The 18,465-nt window shown below is 34.9% G+C and overlaps 1 protein-coding gene across 2 annotated transcripts in view; it reads left to right on the forward strand.

The window, feature by feature from the left end:
- The window catches only part of CCDC91 (coiled-coil domain containing 91), a 488,375-nt gene that overhangs the window by 77,567 nt on the left and 392,343 nt on the right, over nucleotides 1–18,465 (forward strand). For both annotated transcript variants that reach the window (XM_044678266.1, XM_044678267.1), the window contains exons 2-3: nucleotides 11,344–11,387; nucleotides 17,778–17,856. In XM_044678266.1, coding sequence (XP_044534201.1) covers nucleotides 11,358–11,387; nucleotides 17,778–17,856 — 109 coding nt within the window. In that variant the 5' untranslated portion in view covers nucleotides 11,344–11,357. The remainder of the gene's footprint in view (nucleotides 1–11,343; nucleotides 11,388–17,777; nucleotides 17,857–18,465) is intronic.

Consider the following 18,465-nt stretch of genomic DNA (forward strand, 5'->3'; position numbering starts at 1 on the left):
ATGTTTCCTTCTATTTTATCAGTCTTTTGACTTTGCTTTCTTTGTTCTTGTTGTCTTTAGAGATCATTGGCTTCTAATTGCCCAAATCTAGACTTTAGAGACTTATTTTTCCTTTTCAATCTGGTCTATCTGGTTCTTTAAGGCTTCCAGCTGGTCATTTCTGGTTTTCAGTTTGCTTATCAATTCATTTGATTTCTGAGCCTCACTTTCCAATTGCCAAATTCTGCCTTTTAAAGTGTTATTTTCTTGCCAGATCTCTTCCATCTTTCTCATAATCTCAGATTTGAACTTTTCGAGATCTTGTGACTCATTTTCATTTTTTCGGGAAGGTTTGGATGTCTTTAATTGTTTGTCCTCCTCTGTTTCCTGGGTTTTTTTTCTGTGCAGAAGTTATCAAGTGTTTGAGCTTTTTTTCTTGGTCTTCTTTTTTATTTCTTGTGTCTTGTTTGGCATCATTATGTTTTATCTGCCAGAAGTCTGAGTAAGGCAATCTGTTTCTCTTTGTATGGAGTTAGGGAGCAGTTTTTTGCTTGAGGCTACTTTGTGAGCCACTTGGCTTCTCTGGGGACCCTCCTGGGATCTCTGGTCTAGCTGTTTTCAGGGCCAAAGCCCAGTATTCCTAGCCAGATGTCCAGAGCTTGGGACTTGGCCCATGCTTAATCCTGTACCTGAGATCTTTCCCTGAGTCTGAGCATGCTGGGCGCTCCTGCTGCCTCTCTCAGCCCCACTCTCGTGTCCAAAGTCTTAGTTTTCTAGCCTCCTGTGTTCTCTGGTTTAGCTGTTTTCAAGGTCAAGCCCCCGTGGTCCTAGCCAGCTGCCTAGAGCCCCGAACTTCACCCAGGCTTGCTCCTGCACCTGAGGCTTTCCCCTGAGTCTGAGTGCACTGGGTGCTCCTGCTGCTTCTTTCAGCCCTACTCCCGTGTCCAAGGTCTGAGTTTTCCAGCCACCTGGGATCTCAGGTCTTGATCCTCTCAGGGGCAAGCTCCTGGTAGTGCCAGCTAGCTGCCTAGGAGCTAGATTTTGTACCCCCTGCTTGCTCTTACTCTGGAGCACAGCCTCTGACTCTGGTACTGTGGATGGGGTGGGGGAAGGTTGATCCACTGGTATTTTGATGGGAGCTATTTCCCCCACTTATAGTGCGGAAGTGCCCAAATCTCACTTACCTTCGATACTGAGCCCTATTGTGGGGTCCCTTCTTTCATCTAGATTCTGTTTTCTTGTCCTTTGGGTGTTCTATATCCTCTGGTAAGGAGAGAAAGTTGCCCTGTCTCTACTCTGCCACTATCTTAACCCAGAAGTCTGCATTGAGGTTTCTTTCAGGAGGTGACTGGTAGCTTTCTTTGGCTCTATAGTTCTTTGAGATCTTATTTTTCTTTTAATATTTCTTGACATATAATGTGCAAGTTCTTTTATTTTTATTTATGTTTTTGGTCATAGTGTTTAGGTAATCCAGTGACTCTTAAATTTTTTTTCTTCTTGATCTTTTTTTCACAGTTCACAAAATAACAATTAGTTGTTTTGACTATAAGATACTTTACATTTTCTTAATTTTTTGGACTTTGTTCTAATTTTTCTTGTCTTGTAGAGTCATTTTTGTACATTTGTGCTATTCTAAGTTTTTCCGCAGTTTGTTGTTTGGGAAAGGTTTATATTTTTTCTAAGCTGTTAATTCTCTTTCCAATTTTTTTTCTTTCTTAGCTCTCATTTCTTTTTTCCAATTTCCCCCTCTAATACTTTGATTTCATCTGTAAAACCACTTAAAATGTTTTTTATTTTTTTTTCAGTTTTCTGAGAAATTGTAGTTGAATTTGTGACCTAGCTATCTTTTTCTTTGAGGCTTCTTCTTTTATAGATGTTTTAGAGTCATTCTTTCTTCCTCTGGATTTTTGTCTTGAGGAGCTCCATTACCATAATAGCTTTTATGGTGAGATTTTTTGTTTTTATTTGCCCATTATTCCAACCTACTCCTGTATTTGGACTTTATTTTATAGTATGACTCTGAATATTTCTGGGAGAATGTGGAGGCTGATCCTAATGCTGCATTTTTTTTTGGTGGAGGGTGTTTAAGAATTGTGTGTTTTGGGGCAGCTGGGTAGCTCAGTGGAGTGAGGGTCAGGCCTAGAGACAGGAGGTCCTAGGTTCAAACCTGGCCTCAGCCACTTCCCAGCTGTGTGACCCTGGGCAAGTCACTTGACCCCCATTGCCCACCCTTACCAATCTTCCACCTATGAGACAATACATCGAAGTACAAGGGTTTAAAAAAAATGTGTGTTTTTTTAGGATTTCAGAGACATTTCAGTCTGGGGACCTGCAAGCTTTCAGCATTCCTAAAGTCAACTTTTCCTTCTACCCTTTCAACCCTGAGCTCTGCAAGTTCTTGGGTTTGAGTCTGAGCAACAGTAGCTTGCTATTGGACTCTCAACCTGAATGGGAGGTGAGGCTCTGGCTGGTTCAATTACAGAACTGAAGTTCCCTTTAATATAGAACCCTGCCTTTATTTTTATCTACTGTCTTCAGACTAGGTTAGAAGCTAGGACTGGGATCCCATTTTATTCCTGGGTTCTAAGCCATCCTGCTGATGCTTATTTCCAAGCTGGTTTCTCTCTAAACATAGTGCTTAGGACCATTATCTATTCCTTATCTTGGAATGAAAGGGAATATCATCACTAGGTGTAGGTTCTCTCCTCATTACACCATGGATCTTTTATTTTGAACTAAGTAGGCAGACAAAGGTTCCAATAATATCTGTTCCTGTTGTGGTGCCTTGGTAAGGATCTGGGACCTTTTCTGCCTTGGTACAAAGTTTCTTCCTTGTACCTAGCTGTAGGCTCCTGACCAGATCCTATCCCCCAGGGTCTATATACTTTTCTGTTTGTCTCACTTTGATGATGTGGGACAGAGATATGATGTACTGTGAGTTTTTCTTGGATTTCCCCATCAGGATTTGGTCTGGTACATTTTCTAGATCTCTTTGGAGAAATATTAGGGGCATGATTACTGAACTGCTTCCTGTTACTCTGCCATGTTCACTTGCCACTTTCATGGCCCATGAAATTCAAAGCACGTCAACTCAAATTTGATCTTATTTATTGATTTTCATGTTAATAATTTCTGTACATCATTCACCATCAGTTAGAGTGAATTCAAAATAAATACTGTGTTAATACCTCTTTGGTTGACCTTGATTTCAGCTTTATTTTCATTAAACCAAGTTGTATTTTATGTTAATGTTATACTCAAAAATATTCAATAATTTCGCTCATTGCTACATATTAATTCCTCGGGTGTGAGGGTGTCTTATATATTTAAGTTGTGAGAGTGCCTCATTCTACAATTTGCCTTGCTTTATGCAGAAGACTTACTATATAATTACTCTCATGGTGATGCATCATTTATTACATACCAACATACACAGTTATACATAAGTTCTTCCTGCCCTTTCTTTAAATAGTGATGACTGATAATATTGTCTGGGTAACTTGCTGTGGAAAATTTCACAGGAGCAAGGGGAGCTAGTTTCTTCTAGTAAATGTTTAATAAAAAGAAATGTTAGATACTTTCTCTAACAAAATAGTTGAAAGTCAGCAACATTTTATAGATATCTCCTCAATAGAGGGCTGTATTGAGATTTGGATTTACAAGTGCACTCATAGAATTAGTCTTGTCTTGAGGGAGTTCAGAGTAGGTGTTGCCTTGTTGAAATTGCCTCCTTAGGCAATGTTACTGGGTTGCCATAGGAAATATAGATGCTGGAATTGTTACCCAGTTGACTTTTTATGGGCCCATTTGGAATACTTATGGCTAAATTACATTACTTACTTTGAGAAAAATAAAATTAACCTCTCTCCAATTTTTTTGTTTCTTACCACAATTTTTTAAAGTTTGATTGACTTTGGATTTTTATGTCTCTAAAGAGTATATACAATTATATAATACTAACTATTTCTTGAAAGGACTTAACTGAATACAGTTTTCCAAATGGTAATCAAAGATGAGAACATGAAACTTCTTCATAACTTTTTTTAAAGGGCTAAGGGCTTTTAATGAATGTTTATTGATTAGTTTCACATTTCATTTATGATTAGCAATACTTGCACAATTTGAGTTCTGGGTAAATATTTATTGAGTGATTGTTAAGTTTTCAAATTACCCTGAACTCTATAGCTAATGACTTCTGCCCTGCCCCCATTCATTTACATTAGCACACACATGATTGGCTAGAACTAAAAGAACTCTTTTTTAAGTAACCAGAGTAGTATATATTGTGAAGAAGTATTATTTCAGCTTTAAAAGTTAGAGGCTATAAAAATTAAGACATTTGAATTGGATTTCTAAATACATTTAATCCCTCTTGCAAGTCACAGCCCTATAGATATGTAGATAAATGATAACAAATAGTATGTGCCCCCTAAATTTTTTCTTCTCCAGGATCAATCCTTTTATGATCTGATTTCTTATTTGCTCTACTCTAGAGGGGCTATAGATTGTTAATATTCTTACTAAGTGTGGCACCCAGAATTGAAGAAGGACATTCTAGGTATAGTTTGTACAAGGGAAAATGGAAAAATGATCATTTTGATATTATTAATACAGCCTCAGATTACATTAATACAGCTTCAGATTACATTGACATTCTTATATGCCTTGATTCATATTGAGCCTGTAGCCCTATAAAACTCTAAGGATTTTAAAATATAGATTGTTTTTAATTATCACTCTCTCATCCTCTAGCTATTCAGTTGATTGAGAGGCACTGTTGGGAGTGGAAAGAATTTAGGATTTTCATTTAGACTAAATGGGTTCATGTCTTGGTTCTATTACCTCTGTAATCTTGGGCAAGTCCTTTAATCTCTGTAACTTTCTTGATAAAATAAGAGCATTTGGACTAAATAATGTAGCTTTAAATCTGTGATCCAATGAGCCTATGGTTTTTAAACCTAATTTTGATGTTATGTTTTATCTTACTTAAGTATCAACATTTTAGAATTGATGATCTAATTTTTTTAGATCTTTCCAAATTCTGATTCTGTCATGTAATGTATCCTTTCTAGTTTTTTGTCATAAACCAGTCTATCTTTCTCTGAGTCCAAATTTCTATTAATTTCTGGTTTTTCTGGAAGACCAATGATTCTCAAATTGTCTCTTCTAGACCCGTTTTCTTGATCTGTCAATTTTTTATTGAGATATTTTATGTTTCCTTCTATTTTATCAGTCTTTTGACTTTGCTTTATTTGTTCTTGCTGTCTTGAGAGATCATTGACTTCTACTTGCCCAATGCTTGTCTTTAGAGACTGCTTTTCTACTATAATCTTTGGATTTTCCTTTTCGTTTTAGTCTATCCTCTTTTCCAGCTATTTGATTTTAGTCTCCAATTTGCTTATCAATTCTTTTGATTTGGGGTTCATCTTTTTCGAATTGCCCAATTCTAGCCTGTAGAGACTGGGTTTTCAGTTATAATCTTTTGGTTTTACTTTTCAATCTTGTCTGTTTGGTTCTTCAAAGCTTCTACCTGGTCATTTCTGGTCTTCAATTTCCTTATCAATTCATTTGATTTCTGAGCCTCACTTTCCAGTTGCAAAATTCTGCCTTTTAAACTGTTATTTTCTTGCTAGATCCCTTCCATGTTTGTCATAATCTCAGATTTGAACTCTTCAAAATCTTTTTACCAGTTTTCATTTTTTGGGGAAGGTTTGGATATGGTTACTTGTTTCTTCTCTTCTGCTGTTTGCTCTGTTTTCTGGATTTTTTCTGTGTAAAAGTTATCGAGTGTTAAAGGTTTCTTTTTGATCTTTCTCTTCTGGGGTTCTTGTGTCTGGCTTGGCATTATTAGCCCAGCACCTTTTCAGCTTTATCCTCACACCCAGGGTCTGTCTGCCCTCTTTAGGCTCCTGAGGTCTCAGGTCTAGTTGTTCTCAGTGTCAAGCCTCCTGGTGGTCCCCTTGCTTGTTCCTCTGCCCAAGGCTCCTTTAACAGTCTCAGGGCACTGCTTCCACAGTCATGCACCCCTCTGCACTGGGTCCTTACTCAAGGTCAGTGCCTGAGCTCAGGATTCAAGTCTGTACCTGAGTCCACATTTGTGCTCAAGATCTGTGTTCGAAGTCCTCAAGTTCTTTGGCCTCTTGGGGTCTTAATTTTTGCTGCTCTCAGGAACAGTCCTGGTGATCCCAGGTAGATTCCAAGGACTTAGTGGATGCTCCAAACTTGCTCTAACTCTTGTGCGCTGGCTTTGGCCCTGTAGGTGGTGTGTGTGTGGGGAGGGGGTTGATCAGCTCAAGTTTTAGTGGGAGCTATTTCTCCCCCTTATAGCATGGAAATGTGCCAATCCCACGTACCTTCAATGCTGCACCCTGTTGTGGGGTCCCTTCGTTCGTCTGGATTTGTTTTTATGTCCTCTTGAGGAATCTTATATGTGTGGGTTAGGAGAGTTTAAGCAGCTGCTTTTTACTTTGCTGCCATCTTAACCTGGAAATGTCTGGCATCCACATTATTAATTTTTAAAAATAATTTTTGGTCTTTCCATTTATATTGTTGTACTTGCTTTATATATTATTTTCCTAATTCTGTTTATTTTACTTTTTACACTATTCTCATGCTTCTCTGTATTCTTGATATATTTTAATGGCACAGTAATATTCAGTTACATTGATGTATCACAATTCATTTAGCTATTCACCAGCTGATTGTTATCATCTACTTCATTTCCAGTTTTTTGTTTCTATAAGTATTTTACCTTGGCACTTAATTTTTATTTTGGAGAGCTTTGAGTGGTTGTGGGAATCAGAGAAAAAATTTTGCATCCATGAAATCTTTTTTTTTTTACCTTTCTATGGGAGATATGTGTAGCTATGAGATCTCTTTTTTTGCACTGGTTTAAAGCACTTTCAAGAGTAATTTTGACCATACATAATTTTTACTTCATGCACTGTCTTTAGAATCAACCCTTGTATAAGAGGGAACCTATATTGTGCAAGGTCAATATTTTATTTATTTATTTTTCCATTTAATGATTTTTAGAAAAGTTAACATGGTTACATGATTCATGCTCTAACTTTCCCCTTCACCCTCCCCGACTACCCCTCACCCCCATAGCCAATGCACATTTCCACTGGTTTTAACTTGTGTCATTGTTCAAGACATATTTCCAAATTGTTGATAGTTGCATTGGACTGTTAGTTTCGAGTCTACCTCCTCAATCATGTCCGCTTCAACCCATGTGTTCAAGCATTTGCTTTTCTTCTGTGTTTCTACTCCTATAGTTCTTCCTCTGAATGTGGGTAGCATTCTTTACCATAAGTTCCTCTGAACTGTGCTGCTAGTACAGAAGTCCATTACATTCGATTTTACCATAGTATATCAGTCTCTGTGTACAGTGTTCTTCTGGCTCTGCTCTTTTTGCTCTGCATCAACTCCTGGAGGTCTTTCCAGTTCACATGGAATTCCTCCAGTTTATTATTCCTTTGAGCACAATAGTATTCCATCACCCGCATATACCACAATTTGTTAAGCCACTCCCCAATTGAAGGGCATATCCTCATTTTCCACTTTTTTTCCACTACAAAAAGAAAGGCTATGAATATTTTCGTACAAGTCTGTTTATCTATGATCTCTTTTGGGTACAACCCCAAATATGGTATGGCTGGATCAAAGGGCAGGCATTCTTTTATAGCCCTTTGAGCATGGTTCCAAATTGCCAGCCAGAATGGTTGGATCTGTTCACAACTCCACCAGCAATGCATTAATGTCCCAATTTTGCCACATCCCCTCCAACATTCATTGCTCTCCCCTTCTTTCATTTTAGCCAATCTGCTAGGTGAGAGTTGTTTTGTTTTGCATTTCTCTAATTACTAGAGATTTAGAGCACTTTCTTGTGTGCTTAGTGATAGTTTTGATTTCTTTATGTGAAAATTGCCTATTCATGTCCCTTGCCCATTTATCAATTGGGAAATGGCTTGATTTTTTCATACAATTGATTTAACTCCTCGTATATTTGAGTAATTAAACCCCTGTCAGAGTTTTTTGTTATAAAGATTTTTTCACAATTTGTTGTTTCCCTTCTGATTTTGGTCACATTGTTTTTGTTTGTACAAAAGCTTTTTAATTTAATATAATATATTTTGTAATTTTCTCTAACTCTTGCTTGGTTTTAAATCTTTCCTTTCCCAGAGATCTGACAGGTATACTATTCTGTGTTCACTTAATTTTTTTATAGTTTCCCTCTTTATATTCAAGTCATTCATCCATTCTGAATTTATCTTGGTGTGGAGTGTGAGATGTTGAGCTAAACCTATTCTCTCCCATGTTTTCTAAATTTCCCAGCAATTTTTGTCAAATAGTGGATTTTTGTCCCAAAAGTTGGCCACTTTGGGTTTATCATACACTGTTCAATTCTGCTTCTGCTTCTGCTGTGACCTGTAAAATAAGGATGTGGCCTTATATTACAATTTTTTGATACAAATATACTGGTGATAATTAAAAATCTAAAAAAATAGATTATCCCTTTACTGTTTTGCATTTGGACAGTATATGTTATTAGCATATGTATAATAATGTCTTTCTTTTTTTTTTAATTTTATAAAAACCCTTACCTTCCATCTTGGAGTCAGTACTGTGTATTGGTTCCAAGGAAGAAGAGTGGTAAGGGTAGGCAATGGGAGTTAAGTGACTTGCCCAGGGTCACACAGCTAGGAAGTGTCTGAGGCCAGATTTGAACCTGGGACCTCCTGTCTTTAGGCCTGGCTCTCTATCCATGAGCCACCCAGCTGCTCCCTATAATAATGTTTTTCAAGCATCTGAAAACATATGTTTGTGAGTGCAAAAGCAGAGATTCTTATCCAGATGTCTCTGAACAATATAAAAAAATTGGGATGGGACATAAATATCTTTCAATATAATTTGTTTCTTTTATAATCCTATGTATCCAAAAACATCATTCTGAGATGGGTTCAGGCTTCACCAGAATATTAGAGAAGATCCATGACAAAAAAATTTAAGAATTCCTACTTTGAGGGTAACTTTAAAGTAATAACTAAGAAGGAAGATATCATCTGAATTTTAATATGTAAATACTATTATAAATGCCAATAATGATTAATATGTTCTTTAAGTAGAGCTAAATAGTCTTTTTCAGATGATGGCATTATGTATTTATCTTGTAGCTGAAGGAGCTGGAATAATTGTTACACATGTGTTTTTTTTTGATTCTTGTGGGTATTTTACAAATCAGTTTATTGAAGTGTGAATTAATTAAATACACAGAAACATTACAATAAAAATTCCATTCTGTTGAAACTATGTTAGTTTGAGTATTGCATTCAGAGAAACTAAAAATAGTTTTTTAATTGTCTCTGGAGATTCATGGGATGTATGTGGATAAGACAAGTTGAACTTTTCTATTTTGGCTTGGTTATATGTTACTATTTATATCAATATTCTGCCATAATTTACTCTTAAAAGTTTAATCACATACAGATTTCTGTTTGTTTGCAATACAAAATTAATGTGAATTCCATTTTAAACTAAACCCTGTAAAAAGTTTCTGCAAGTCTGTTTTATATATAGTTTTAAAATGCTGTATATGGATGGTTTGCTTGGCTTTAAGTTTCTGGAAACATACGGTTTTATCTCATCAAATTGTTGTTTTCAGCAATAGGGACAATGCTGGTATCATATTATGTCTTTCTTTGATGCTATTCCTTTCAGTAATGCATAACTGCCTACATATTTTATTTTTGTATTATCTTTTTTTTAAAAGAAAAAGATCCTGAAAGTTATCTAGTTTGATAACCAAAAAATAACTCCTATGGGAAAATGTATCACTTACAACTTTTCATTTTACCTTCTTTAACATTTTGGTGGTTATAAGTTACAATTAGGGATAGGGAAGAGAACTATGATTTCACTGAGTGCCTGGTGAGAAATTTCCTTTAAATGCACCATTTCATTCAATTCAAAAAAATGTTCTATAGAAACAGCGTGTTTTTAGCAACTTGCCCAGGATCACTAAGTCCGTGTCAATCAAAGCTTAAAACCAAGTCTTTTTAAAGGACATCTCTTTACTCATTATACCACACTGCCTCTTATTACTAATGTTAATTTAAACCTACAACTAAAACATGGAAATATAAGTATACATTCTCTAATTATTTAATAGGAGAAGCTATCGAAATAACTTTTCTATTGGGATAAATGCTTTTCTGATTTACGGTGATTGGTTTCTTTGGATCTTACAGGGAAGTTGAGCAGAATAATTTGCATTGAGTTGATTCTAGCTGGTAGTAGGTATTTTACAATTGAGGCAGACTCTGAGATCAGTACTGTTTATGATAATTGCCCATTTTTAATAGCTGGATGGACAAGTTGGCTGAAATGAGTTACTTCATCACTTGTAGATACTGGATATCAGCTACAGATTAATTAAAAAATTCATGGGCTGGAAAGTTTTATCTATCACTGTGTGCTTCTTCCCAATTTCTTGGTCACAAGAAAACCCACGTATGTGTTTCAGTATTTCAAGTCTTCCATAATTCCTTAGGTAAACGTCTCTTTTAACACTTATGTAGCTTAAGTATGTGTTAGTGCCAGTTACTTGATTTTCTTACCCAGTTAGGACAACTAAGAGGATCTACTCTCTGACTGCCTATCTATTTATTGGCATATGTTTAATAGGGACACCCATGTAGAGAGGAATTTGGGACAGTTTTTGTATGTTTTTCTCATTTTTATTTTCCCATGAGTAGTCCATGATGTCTTGATTTATCTTGATCAGCCTAGTAACTTGCTCCACATTTTTCCAAAAGTGCAAAGCAGTTTCAGCTAAAAATACACATATTAGAATCTTCCAAAAGTTGTGGCCGCAGCTCAAAAATGCTGATCAATTTTGAAAATCTAAATCAGCTCTGGCCATGAAGCATAGGGAAGAACCTTTTGTGGTGAGGACATATTTCCAAAAAATTTACCACAGTCCTGTTCTTAGTTGGGGTTTGTGCTGATGTTGCCAGACAACTGAGGAATAGATGCAAAAAGCAGGAAGCATTATTGAATTGAATTCCAGCGCCAATTTGGGAAAAGCAAATTAAAATGTAAAATAATATTTTTTCCACTCTTGACTTCTCAACATAAAACTTCAAAATACATGATTGCTGAAGAAGGTACAGAAAAGCCTAATCCTGCCAGGAATTTAAAATCTATTATCCTTTTCTTTTAAAATTAAAAAAGTTTGCGTGTTCTGGTGAAGGAGAATTTCCTCATTGTCATCATAGAAAAGTAGTTACAAGTTGTAAATAAAAATAATATATGCTCTTGAAAGTAAATTTTAAATATTTTGCTTTACTGTATTTTTTTTAGGTGCCACTTGAAAAATGGATGATGATGATTTTGGTGGTTTTGAGGTATGTAATGTTCTTGACTTTAAATCAATATGACTTTTATTTGTAGGTAGATTTTTTTTGTATGTGAATGTATTGTTTATTTAGCCTTTTAAGTTTTTCTTAGTTTTGTAATATGGGGCCAAAATTAAAAAAAAACTTTATATATTAAATTTTTTTTCTACAGCCCCTAACCAGGTAAATTAGCTTTGAATATTTTATATATTTTATTTGAATATTTACATAGTAAAAGTTTAGGCAGAGATAATTAAGTGCTACTAGTGGATCCATTTTAAAATAGATTTTTGAAAAATTGTCAGCAGATGATTTTATTGGGCTACATGTCTGTTAGGAAATACTTGTGAGATGAGAGATTGGTGTTGAAAATCCAGTCACATGTTTGCATGGTTATACCTGCAATGAGATATCCTTGTATATTATGTACAAAGCCTTTTTGTGGTTTAAAGAGCTAATTAGTGTGCTTGTGTTTAAGTTATTTTCAGATTTTGGTTCAATGTTCTGTAAATGGAAAGTGTTAGCTGAGGAAGCACTTTTCCTATGAATTCTTTTCAGTATGTGTTCTTTTTATTGAAATATTTTATAACTCAGTTATTTTTATGATGCCAGTTTAGTCTTGCAGAAAGCTTCTTAGTTAAGAGTTAGGACACCTGAGTTCTAGTCCTGGCACCATACCACTAATGAATAAATTGTATGATTTTTGTGTCAACTAACTTAGAAATTTGGTAAGAAAATGATTTATAAAATAGGGTGTATAATTTTGAGGATTGATTTGTGAAATAAAATGGTGTCCATACTGTGATTTGAATATTCCAAAGAAAGATGAAAGTTATTAGTCATAGTAATAAAAAAATGTTTTGACAGTAACTATCACATAATAATGAAAAGTTTTAAACTGTCTGGTATGCTATTCTTGATTCACTCAAAGATATTGTTAATACATTTGGAAACTTTTGACATTCATCAAAATATTTTTATACATATAATAAAGCTAATCTGATACAGGAAAATAAACACAAACCCCTGATATTATGTTTCTCTGGGTGATTGATTTTTTTTTTTAGTCAAATGAAATGTAGCATTTCAAATTATCTATTCTTTCCATTTTGAGGAAGGAAATAACATTTAAATATCATCATTATTGTTTGAATGTTGCCATGTATTTGAAGGTTGCATCCCAGAAACCATGCTTGATATAGTATTATCAACAGGAAAATAGAGTGGTCAGTTCTTTTCCTGAGAGTAACAAGTTTCAGTAATGTTCTGCTCCAGTGATTTCTAGACTATTTTTCTTGTGCATTCCATTAATAAAAGCATGCTTTAGTACATACCTCTAATATATATACATTTATTTAGTCATAAATTTTTATGTACTTCTGTACTAATATGTATGTTATAAAAATATATTTAAAAAGTGAAATCTCTTAAGTAATTTTGATTTTATTTATTGGTGGTATAAATATATTTTTGCTCTTAATATTAATTAGTGATTAGATTATCATATGCATATGTTATATAATTATTAGTTATAATTACTGGTAATAACTTTCACCAAGAACAAATCTTTTAACATGCCTTTTTGAAAATTTTTATTTATTTTATTTAATATTTTATGATATAGCAATCATTGATTCATCATCAAGTCTGGTTGTAAGTCAGTTTATTTAATAAGTTTTAATAAGTGTATTGTAATTAACTCAGTAGTTCATGTTTCAGATTGTAATTAGATGAGATGTTTATGAAATAGCTAATTGTTAACAAAGAGAAATTTATTCTGTCATAATAAAGGAAGAATATTCAGCAAAAATAGAGCATTGGTTCAATGAACACTGCTTTCCTACTTCTGTGTTGTCTGTGCTGGTCTGATAATAAAAGCCTAAGGGAAGAATTGCTGACTCCTTGTGACACATGGCTTTTTTGTACTTAATCTACCTGGAAATGGTCAATAATTGCCTGAAGTATAGTTCCATGAGCCATTGTAGTCATAGTAAAAGTTTTATGTTCATTTAAAGAAAAATCAGCTCAGCATTCAGGGCGCCCATTAGGGCCTTTGGAAGTGCTTTATTAAACTTATTCTAGAATGGCCAGGTTTATTCTATATAACATTATACTACTTAAAAGGCTTCAGGATGGTTATTTTTAAAAAATTAATTAATTAATATTTTTCTATGGTTACATGATTCATGTTCTTTCCCTCTCCCTCCACCCTCCCCGCTCCTGGACAGGATTGTTATTGCACAATTCTGACCTTGGGATTATCATATACCTGGCAAAGACTGTCCTTGGAGAAGGAAAAGAAAATCTAAAACAGAAGGATTGTAGCTATCACCATCTCTACTACTGAGAATTTATAACATTTATCATCTGTGATTCTTAAAGACGTAGAGCACATTCATACTGGTCTCTAGTTGCTAAATGCCCACAGAAAATTTACTCTCTAATCTCATATGGAAGCAGAGCATCTTAGAATAAGAATCTAGCACTTACTAGAACACACCTATGAATACCATAAAAACACAAACTGTTGGGGCTCATGTCTTTCCCCTATTGGTCCATTCTATTCAGTCCTGCTGCTACTATTATCAAATGTAATAAATGGCCTCATTCAAGCCATTGGTTCACTTTTGAGACTGGAATGAAGTAAGACACTCATAGAATATCTGATAATTAAAGGAGGATTACTTAGCCAAAGGTGAGGAATAGCATTTTAGCTACCTCGTCTTTGTGTCACCTGTGCTGGTTTGTCAGTTAGAAGATTGAGGGAGAAACTGCTAACATGCTCTCAATTTTTTGATACTGAGGCCACCACGAAACTATGTCAATGGCCTATCTTAATTTAAATTGAACAAAAAATCTAACCTACCCTTTTTGGACATAAAAGCCTTTGGATACTGTTCCTAACATAACTGCCATAGCTGAAATTTTGCAGACTATAATAGTTGGGAACCCACAAATTATCATTTTTAAAGACAATATGGGGATTGGTAGGTGAAATGGCATTTTTAAAAATTCATTATACTCAAAAGTTTTCTCTGAACCCCAGAAAAACTTGCACCTTAAACTAATGTCCTTAATTTCTATAAATGTCAACTCTTATAAAAGACCTTTCAGTTATATTATAAGTTGTTAGTACAAAACCTTCTTCAACTTCCCCACGATTTGCTTTGTATTTATTTTTTGTGTGTTCTGTTTTTACTTTGTACAAGTTTCTCCAGTAGAGAAAGTCACACATAAAGCCAAGCACCCTTTTCTTTATATCTTTGTATCCACAGTGCCTGGCATATTGTAAGTATTTAGGATCAAGGAATTACAGGTTTAGGTCTGGAAGGGACCTCAGAGACATTTAATCCATTCTCCTCATTTTATATGTCAAATGACTTACCCAGTGCCCCTGATATGTTCTAAGTGTCATAACTGAAGTTTAAATCCAGTTCTGTGACCCCCCAAATCAAAATACTTATTAAACATTTTGTGAATTAAATATCTTTTTGATTTGTTTTGATTAAGGGACCACTGATTGGTTAAAGTTACTCTTTGTCCATTTGAAAGAATAACATAATATAAGGCAAGATATAATCAAGAAAATGATAAGGAAGGTTTTCCTGGGGAATGTAAAGAAGTTTCTCATTTGGTAACTGCTTTAGGAAATGTATAGAAATTTTTCAGCCAAACTTAATGACTGTGTGGCTAGTGCTCTGCCTAAAGACTTTGCGTTCCTGTTGTCATTGAGTTTTTCAGTTGGGTTTAAGTCTTTGTGACCCCATTTGAAGTTTTCTTAGCAGAGATATGGGAATGCCTTGTCATTTCATTTTCCAGCTCATTTTGCAGATGAGGAACTGAGGCAAACAGGGTTAAGATATTTGCTTGGGGTCACACAGCTATCTATCTATCTATCTATCTATCTATCTATCTATCTATCTATCTANACACAGCTATCTATCTATCTATCTATCTATCTATCTATCTATCTATCTATCTATCTATTTTTATTTATTTATTTATTCATTCATTTATTTAATTTAGAATATTTTCCCACTGTTACGTGAATCATGTTCTTTCCCTCTTCTCCTTCCATCTCCCTCCTGAAGTCAATGAGCAATTCCACTGGGTTTTACTTGAAGACAGCTAACTCTTGTAAGTGATCCTACCAATGTTTGTCAAGTTGTGGGGAGGAGATTTTCTTAAACCTCCATTTCGCATTGCTACACCTAGTAGAGTTGGTCTAGTTGTCCACGGAAAGAATTAACAAGAGGAATTGAAAAAGATTAGCCTCAACATCCAGGATCTGATTTATGGAAGAGGTCTATAGAGGCGAGTAGAGATTTCTGTGGGGAGTGTTGTGTACATATAAAGAGAAAGAAAAGAAAGGAGTCTTGCAACACAAGGGTTGTGAATTGCCACATATGTTCTCTAAGAATGTGCCTCTTAATGAATATCTGTGTATTTTCCCATTGACATTGTGCATTTTTAAGTGAGTGTGCCTCAAGTTTATGGGCGGAATTTTTTTTTTACTATGGTTCCTGGTATGGCATTTTAGGAACTATTTTTGCTTTAATTTAGTTGTATTAACTCAGTGAAAACTGAAGACAAACCAATTGGGAGGTATTATAAATTTTAGTTTTAGGAATACATACCTACAGAGGACCCTAATCCTGGTTTAGACATCTCCTGGATAAGCCAACCTGCTAGCCCAAGTTGTGAAGCAACCTTAGAAGGATTGTTATACTATTTAAAACAATTCTTTTCTCTATTCCTTCCCTGAATTCATGTATTCACACACTGGGAAAAAAGAGGTTGTGAACATCAAAGAATAATCAATTTCTATGTAGTTTATCATAGTGATACTTCTCAATAGGGCCAAATGAACAAAAACACCTCTATCTGAACTCTTTTTTTAAAATTTTAAACCCTTATTCTTTTTATTTTTTATTTTTTTAGTATTTCTTTTGCCAATTGATTTCATGCACCCCTGTGACTCACTCAGCCATGCATCCTTGCCTGACCTTTTCAGGGGAGTTATGTGTCATTTAAAATTTTCTTCAGGGGGGTATGTGTTAAGTTTTTATAATCATAATGTCTGAACTATAATCTATATTGCAAGAAAATTTTTACTCCTTTCGAAGTAAACTCAGGGGGGTAATGTTAATTCTCAGAAGGAAATGTATGTTTTATAATCTATAATGCAAAGTTTAAATTCTTTGTAAGTAATTTCAGGATAAGGATTTTGCTATCTCCCCAGAATCCAGATGACGAACTTATTTGGTGGAGGCACCAAAAGATGCCTGAAGAGCCTTCACTGGATCATGAAGACCCAAATTTGAACTTTGGGGCACAGTTGATCTGAACTATGGGGGTTGAACGAATTGAATGCTTTCATTTTGAATGGACACTCTTATGCCAGTGGGGTACTGCCCCAAAATTGGCTTTTGTCAACGCGGCTAGCTTTTGTCCTCTTTTCTTTTGGTTTAAGATCCACTGAAAAAGACCAGTCTTTTTCAACGGATCTCAGGGGGGTTATGTGTCATTTAAAATCACTTGGGATACTTGGAACTACATTTCCCATGATCCCTAATGGGTTTCCGGTTTTGGATGAATGGAACTTCCTCCTAATTTCAAACAGTCCCTCACCTTGAATAAGTCATCCAAAACCGGAAACCCATTAGGGATCATGGGAAATGTTGTTCCAAGTATCCCAAGTGATTTTAGCATTCATTTTTTTTTTAAACCCTTGTACTTCGGTGTATTGTCTCATAGGTGGAAGAGTGGTAAGGGTGGGCAATGGGGGTCAAGTGACTTGCCCAAGGTCACACAGCTGGGAAGTGGCTGAGGCTGGGTTTGAACCTAGGACCTCCTGTCTCTAGGCCTGACTCTCACTCCACTGAGCTACCCAGCTGCCCCCATCCCAAGTGATTTTAAATGACACAAAGTGAAGAGCACTACGTGTGTGTGTGTGTGTGTGTGTAGATTTCACACTCTATCTCTTACCCATTTAATCTGGAACCAATTTAAAAAACATTTCCTAGAGACTTCATATTTTTGGGATATTTGAGAAAAGACTATACACACATACACACACACACATATATGTTTGTGTGTTTTGTAGTTATAGAATATTTTGGTTTAGGTGTTAACTCCATTTAGATGAAAAGTCAATTCAGAATTTTAAAGGTGCAATATATCCTGGCAGGGAGGGCTAAGAATGGAGATGTGAAATTTGAGATGAAAACTATCAGTAAAAGAACTTTAAAAAAATTAAGAAGAATTTGAAAGAGTGGTAAAGAATAAGAGTAAAAATTTGCTTGCTAGACTGAGATTTTTTTTTGTTGTGGTTGTTATAACTTAAATGGAAAATTATCTTTTAAGACCTTCTTTAATAATCTTAGTTTTCTATTGTAGGCAGCAGAGACTTTTGATGGTGGAAATGGTGAAACCCACACAACCTCTCCTGCTATTCCTTGGGCAGCATTTCCAACAGGTACTAGCTTTTAATAATTGGAAACTATCTACCATTTAGATATATTTTTTTCATTTTTTTTGTACCTCACTGGGGTACTTGTTCTTGGCTTGGAAAACAAAGTGTGCTGAATCTAGTCTATAAATAAAGTCATTTCTTCTGTTACCAATGTTATTCAGTGGTGTTTTCAGATTGAATTCTAAAAATGATAAAATGAACATTAAATAAATAATCGAGTTCTTATAACATGAGATAATTGGTTTAAGTTTTTGGGAAATAAATGTGTTAAATAATTTTTCTTAGTTTGTTCAATTTAATAAGAGAATCACTATTCCTCAGAATAAGAGATTCTTCTTCATAGTCAACCTTTCAAATATATAGTAGATTTTATTATCAATTTGGGAAAAAAACTATTAAAATATTTAAAGTTAGAATAGATATTTAAAATGAAAATACATAAAAAATCTAACCTAAAATTTAATTCCATCATGATAGACTAGTTGAAAGTTCTAAAGAATGGCACCAGCAGACATGTCAGAGCTGCTTACAGTACCCTCCCCATGTTGCCAGAGGAAGAGCTTATGTGATTGGAATGGTGGATATGAGAGATCCTGAGACAGAATATCAGGT

The sequence above is a fragment of the Gracilinanus agilis genome, chromosome 5, assembly GCF_016433145.1.
Source record: "Gracilinanus agilis isolate LMUSP501 chromosome 5, AgileGrace, whole genome shotgun sequence".
In the NCBI taxonomy this organism is placed as follows: domain Eukaryota; kingdom Metazoa; phylum Chordata; class Mammalia; order Didelphimorphia; family Didelphidae; genus Gracilinanus; species Gracilinanus agilis.